General features: G+C 40.3%; 1 protein-coding gene across 1 annotated transcript; it reads left to right on the forward strand.

The window, feature by feature from the left end:
- Positions 1 to 3,080: 3,080 nt before the first annotated feature.
- Positions 3,081 to 6,469, forward strand: DKK4 (dickkopf WNT signaling pathway inhibitor 4; the record flags this gene model as incomplete). Its single annotated transcript, XM_084232179.1, has 4 exons — positions 3,081 to 3,191; positions 4,257 to 4,407; positions 5,159 to 5,311; positions 6,219 to 6,469. 4 exons carry the CDS (start codon positions 3,081 to 3,083, stop codon positions 6,467 to 6,469), a joined length of 666 nt encoding a protein of 221 aa, XP_084088305.1.
- Positions 6,470 to 7,281: the final 812 nt, after the last annotated feature.

Consider the following 7,281-nt stretch of genomic DNA (forward strand, 5'->3'; position numbering starts at 1 on the left):
GTGAAGCTTTAATGTTGAGGATCGATGCCTAGAAACATGAAGTTATGTACCCAAGGTCACATGGTATAAATCCATTTGTTTGTGCATTTATCAGTCAAATTATGGTGCTTCTTTTATGTACCAGGTATGAGGATACAAAGATGAATTAGCTGCAGCCCTGCCCTCACACTGGTAACAGTCTACCTGTTTGCCTTATTAATTCCATGGCAGGCAGATGGACGTAGCAGGAGTAGGGGGCTTGGGTTGGGGCACTAGGAAGCCTGACTCAGAGTCCACACTCTTGCAGTGATGGGAGACAGACACAGAAAAGCCCCCTCCTCAGTCATGTTCCTTCCTTCAAAGGGAATCCTCCAGTGTCAATTGCCTGCAGCCTCTCTTCTGTCTGTGGGAGGCAAGATGGAGAGCACTGCACCTGGAAGACACAGTGGTCAATCTAACTCAGTGTGAGACTGCCAGCGAACACTTGATGATCTAGATAGCTTTTCTTGTGGTCAGCTCTCATCCTTTCTCTCCAACCTGCTTTTCACCCTGAATCCTCTGTCTTTGGGGTCATCACCATCCCATCCACCCAGTGCACCAATTTAGAAATGTTGCCTCATCTCAGCTACTCCCTTTCCACCCAAATGACAGGGATTCCACATTAGAATCTTATCTTTTGGTTGGTGCTCACCATATCCCTGTCCTAAATTGGGCCTCCTCATCATCATGGAGGCAATTACTACCAGGACCTAGATGACCCCCCCCACCCAGCACCCTCTTTCACCCACCACAGCACTACGGCCACACGGCCACAAGCATAACTTTCTTAAAAAGCAGATTAGATCATGCCCTTTCCAAACTCATACATCTCAACGACTTTCAACTGCTTATTAGAATGGAAAGAAAATTGGTGTATCAGGTTCTTTTAGCCCATCTTGTCTCCCTACCACATGCAATCTCTCCATGCACTCCTCTGCCCCTGCACACATGTCACCCCTTGAGCCTGGGGTGAGAGTATCTCCTTCACTGCAGCCTAGGAAACACCCACTCATCCCACAACACCCAACTCAAATATCCCCTCCGATGCATTCCTTTATTTTTCCAGAAGACCTACTCTTGCCCTCCTCGGTGATCCTCCAGCCCCACATTTATGCCTTTGTCTCAGAGCTCGTTGTAATGTATTGAAATCACCCCTCCACGTAAGTCTTCTGACTGGACACTAGCTCCTCAGGGGCACCAAATGTGTTTTATCTTTTATTCCCAACATCTAACTATAGGTTCTGCTATGTACTAAGTGCTCAATGAGTGTTTGTGCTGTGTTGCAGGATTTCCCAGAAGTTCTTTTGTCTGTGTACATTGCCAGAGGCCTTTGGTGCCCTGGTATTCTCTCTTCAGTGGGGTAACAGGAAGCAGAGAAACCCAGCAGAGAAGGAAGCCTGGGGGCCTCTCCTTTATCCTTGGTCATAATTGTCCAACTTCAAAATAAATTCTGTAACACACCTAGTCACCAGGCTTATCATACAATCAAAGGGCGTTTGATGTTGTCAGTTTAAGTAAAAAAAAAAAAAAAAAGGTAGTAGATGCAGAAGTACTCCTACACCACGGGGGTGGCAGCAGCAGTGACACAGGGAGGACCTTCCGTGACAGGCGTCTGATCACCTACATCAGATGCTGAACAGCACTGGGCATTATCTGGGCCAACAATGTTCCCATGGTACAAAGCCCAGATATATTTTAATGGGCCGATGTTAGGTTGGGCTAATAGGGGGCGGGGTGGGGTACCACTTCTAAGATTAACATTTATGGCATGGAAAGATGCATTTTTAGATTTTAAATAGCACCTTCCACCCAAGGTATTGGGGTGAGTCTACACTGAGAGCAGTAAAAACAGGAAGGGGGAAAAAAAGTGTTACAGATCTAGCCTGATATACCGTTAAAGTTCTCAGGCAGTGATAAGCACGTATCTACATTACATGGCTTCTCTAAAATCTGCCTGAAAACAAAATTAAAAAAAAAAATGAAGCAGAAATTTTTGTAAATTCAAATTAGGAAAATTGAAAATGCATGAAATTTTACCTGAAATCAGCTAGAGGTTTGGACCTGTCCTGATTAAGTTGATTCAACAAAATGCCTACAAAATAAATACATTGCTTATAAAATGGATATAAAATTTCCTACGAAATTATATAAATCTGTATAAAATGGACTTTTTGTGGTTGTCCCCAGCATCAAAAAAAAAAAAAAATGGGATCTCTTGAAATCTCATTATTTTCCTACTTAACTAACCCTAACTTCAAACAGTTTAATTTCCATTTTAAGGAAAATTATTTTCCAATTGACATTTAGTCAGAACAGGTGCTATTATGTTCATAGCTTTTAAGCTATTGGGACTTTTACATCTGGATGCCAGAGCTAATGAGAGGCATTTTCTCTCTTTTCTATCTGTCTTCACTATCTGAAGCACAGTTTGAAGCTTCTCGGTATATTTTGTAACTCATTAGTTTTTGGCATCCTTTATAACATAGTGGCCAATATGATTCATTCTTTCTTTGAGCACAATTAGCTGTGAAAACAGATCTTAGAACAGACTCCCTCCACCCCCCAAAGGATTATTGAAGGTAGGAAATGCAGGTGATTATCAGAGCTTGCTTTGATACAGACATCCTGCTCTTCTGCTAGCCCTTTGAACTAACTTTGATATGCAATAATTAAGAGGGATTCAGCCCCTGGAGGAGAAGGCGCTGTGGCTCTGCCTCTTCGCTCCCTCTATTGAGTCCTTGTTTTGAACTATTGATCAAACAGATTTGGAGGGATTTGTTGAAGCCTGTGTGGGGTAAGAAGGAAGGAAATGAGGGAGGAGGAGAGATGAGGGGGCGCATGTGGCTATAAATCGTTTCAGGAGGAACCTGCTGGTCAGACATTGCTCATCCTCTTTCACACACCTTGCAGACGAAGATTTGCTTCTCTTAAAAAAAAATTAGCAGTTTCAGACGGCTTGCTCTATTTCATTTTGGCGAAAACTCCACTGGGAGTTTAGAGCAGTCTGATTTCAGAGGAGGGGCCGGGGAAGCACTGAGAAGGTGGAGACCTGGCCACTGAGAATGGTGGTGGTGGTCCTGCTGGGGCTCGGCTGGTTCTGCGCTCCCCTGGGGGCTCTGGTTCTGGACTTCAACAACATCAAGAGCTCTGCTGATGTGCAAGGCGCTTGGAAGGTAAAGTGCAACTAGGAGAGCATCAGTGATGGGGGGTGCTGGCTTTGGGTTTGAATCATTCAAATTAATGTCTGAAATATCTAGAAGTGAACTGGATTAAGGAATTGGGAGGGCACCCTGGGAGAATCTGCTCTCCTTAGAAATAAATAACGTATTAACTAAACAAAATGGCTTTGGGGGGTATTCAGTTATACATGTGTCCATAAATCAGGGAGTAAACATTCAGAAATTTTTACCATGGCTCTGGACTTAAATACTTAATATCTTGTTTAATCTTCTTCACATCTTTAGATAAGCATCACACCTCCTACTTAAAAATGAGGTGAAATTTAGCCAAAGCCACACAGCCATGAAATACGGGCTTTAGAATTTAAACAGGAGTAAAGGCACATGGTCTTGTCACCTGCTTGCCTCGCATAATTGAATTGTTTTAGGAATCCTTTTATATATATATTTATGTGTGTGTGTGTGTTTGTCTGTGTGTGTGTATAAAAAGGCATCAATTGTGGGTAAGAAAAACTGGGTTTTGGTATCTGTTTCTCTGTGCAGATGAGGCATCATTAAAAATCAAAGGACAGTTAACTTGAATAAGGCTCATTGAGGTGTCAATGGACAAATGGATGCCATGATTGATGTGACTCCCTAGAGTGAAAATCAAATAAGAATGCCACATCCCAACATTATAGTTAAACTGCAGCAGTTTCTGTATGTGTGTGTGTGTCTGTGTGCCTATGTGTATCTCAAAAGGTTTGTATCATTTGTAAGACACACATGGGAAAAAATTTTCTTCCATTTTCACAAGGAGTATAAGAAAATTAAATTCTGAGTTTTGAAGGTAGGACAGTTTTACAAACACAAATAACCATCGCACCACATGGGTCCCCTTGCTGGTGATTTGTTCTTCCCTTTGTAAGAAAGAAAGCAATTATATTGAAATGAAAACACTGCCTAAGATTAGTCACAGCATTCAAAGTGTCTACTGTGATTTAATTTCATCTGCCTTCTGCCCTTGATTAAAGTCATCGTTGGATTCTCCAGCCATGTGACAACATTTCCCCTTCACAGGGTTCACAGTGCATGTCTGACAAGGACTGCAATACCAGAAAATTCTGCCTCAAGCCTGAAGATGAGAAGCCGTTCTGTGCTACCTGTCGAGGGTTACGAAGGAGGTGCCAACGGAATGCCATGTGCTGCCCAGGAACACTTTGCATCAACGGTAAGCTCACACCCATGTAGGACCTCTGGCTTCTGCGGAACATGGTTTTGAAACTGAGAATAGCATCTCAATTTGATAGGCCAGAATACTTCAAGACAGGCACTCACTCTTTAAAGGCTTTCAAGATTCATACTTGAAGTAAATTTATGCAACTGCCTTTCTCTTAATGCATCAAAATAATTTCCTGGCAACACATTTTATAAGAAACTTAGAGACAATGATTTTAAAGGGTTTAACTTGCAATCTTTCAAATTTTCCATTTTTCACTTGGATTCCATTATTATTTAATGAACTTTGTCACATGTGAGTCTATAAAAAATATTTCGTGTGGGCCTCTCTGGTAGCATAGGGGTTAAAGTCTCAGCACTATCATGCTATTACCAGCTACTGCGGCATGAGTTCCGTCCCCAGCCAGGGAGCTGACCCACATGGCACAGCAGACCTCTCCTGCCTTGCCCCTGCTCCCCACAGCAGTGTATTTCAGTGGATGTGCCTGTTTTGTTCCCCACTCTGTCTCTGGTGAATCCTCACCCCTCCGCCCCAGCACCTCTGGCCCATACCCCAGTATATGCATAAATAGAAACAAATCTTTTAAAAAAATTTAGCGTGTCTGTCCCAGAAATCTAGAAAGCTCTATGTAAAGTGAAGGCAGAGGTACTGCCAAACTCTATATCACAGTATGATCATGAGCATGTCTGTGGTTTTTATTCCTTGAAGTTAATACCTCTAACTACAAATGGCTGTCTCTCAGATGTTTGTACTACCATGGAAGATGCAACCCCAATATTGGAAAGGCACACTGATGACCAGGAGGGCATAGATACAAAAGGAACAAGTGAACATCCAATTCAGGACAACAAGCCCAAGAAGAAGCCAAGTATTAAGAAATCACAAGGCAATAAGGGTAAGAGCAGCATTCTGTTACTTTTTTTTAAATTGAGGTAACATTGTATTAAAACATTACATAAGTTTCAGGAAGTTTTTAAAGAACATTTCTACTTCTAGGTTCTTAAATATAGACTGAAACTGCCTTTATTCCTCTCCACCCCAGAAATAACTGGGGAGAGAGCACGTTCTGTTTCTTGTTTCTAATGCCTTTCTGTAAGCAGCTCCTGAGATCACCTACAGAGCAGTATATAAGGTAGCAGCCCGCCAAGGGAATAGGGAATAATGGACTGATTAGCAAGGAAACCTTTGTTTACTTAAATTTTACACACACATTTTTACAGCCTACAATTTAATAACTGACAATTTTCCTTTCTAAATCCTCAGGAAGCAAAGTAAAAGAGAAATTAAAGTAGACACATTAAGTTTTCATCCTTGTACAAAATATAAACTCCACTAAGACATAACTTTTTACAAAACGGCAGTCTCAGATTTCAGCCATTGACATAAAGTAGCCAGAATATTTGTAGGTGGTGAAGTGGACATTCTTCATCTTCAGGTTATCTAGTCCCTTTGTAAATAATGGTCTTTTTGTGTATAAATCCCATTTTATGAAACACTGACAAGTGATATTTCATTTCTGAAGACTGAAGTCCCAAGTTTCTTTTATAAATATTTTAACATTATAAAGTGTTTTAAGATTGAAATGTCTTAACTTTATAAAACAATTAAGTTTTTTAGGTAAGGCTGAAACTTACATTTTATTAATGCTTCTAGCATATGCGCTAGCTCTGACCTGCCTGATGTTCCTATTTTTACTTTGTGGATACCAATCCTATATCCCATGGCTTTTTCCCAGTAGCAAGCCCCTCTCCCCCAGTGCTTCTCACCATTTATTGATAAAGCCCATATTAATCTTGTTACAGGACAAGAGGGAGAAAGCTGTCTTAGATCTTTTGACTGTGGACCTGGACTTTGCTGTGCTCGTCATTTTTGGACTAAAATGTGTAAACCAGTCTTATTGGAGGGACAGGTCTGCTCCAGGAGAGGGCATAAAGATACTGCTCAAGCTCCAGAAATCTTCCAGCGTTGTGACTGTGGTCCTGGACTGTCTTGTAGAAGTCAAGTGTCTGGCAATCGGCAACATGCGCGGTTAAGAGTATGTCAAAAAATCTGAAAAGCTGTAAATACTTCATAATAAAGATTCCTTATTGTATTCAAGCAGAATGGTTGGACATTAATTTTTAAATCTATCTATATGAATATATTTTAAAGTCAAATATATTGTAGCAACTGAAATAGGTAGCGAGCGGTAAGATGATGCTTGTAATAAATGAAACTAATTTTGCATTTTTGTCTAATTCTGCAGAAAAGTAATATGGTTCTCTAGCAAATAGTGTATTTTTCCTCTAAACCCCTATTGCTTTCTTTCTTGGAAGGGAAATGCCAATTACAAAATAATTTGGCTAATAAGTAAGATTCAAAAGATATTTTTCTGGTCCTTGCAAGTTACAAAGCATTTACATATACTTTGTTTTCAATAGCTCATGATTTGATAATCTTCTATATTTTATATTTATATTTTAGATTTCAAAGCTATAGCTTTCAGGGAGTGTTTGAACTTCAAAGTTACCTTGTAGGAAAACTAGGGCAAAAAAGTGAAATTTTTGTTTGAAGTCTAAGAGTTCATATTATAACTGTATGGGTACCTATTAGAAGTGGTTTTGCCTAGGGAAACTCTCTAATAGATTACAACCCATCATACGCCTGTGTTCTTTTATTTAAGTTTTAAGTACATATTACAAAATTGAATATGGGCCAACCAAAGGAAAAAATTAAATTTATGAAGGTCCCTAATTTCTAAAAAATAGTGAACCATCTTCCACAGAGGCTAGCCTCTGGGGGCACCTTAACTGACTAATTTGTAATCAGTAAATAGGAAGAAAGATAGTGGGGATAATGTGGTATACTGTATAAGGCAGAAAATGA

Source organism: Talpa europaea (genome assembly GCF_964194135.1).
Source record: "Talpa europaea genome assembly, chromosome: 4".
NCBI lineage: Eukaryota > Metazoa > Chordata > Mammalia > Eulipotyphla > Talpidae > Talpa > Talpa europaea.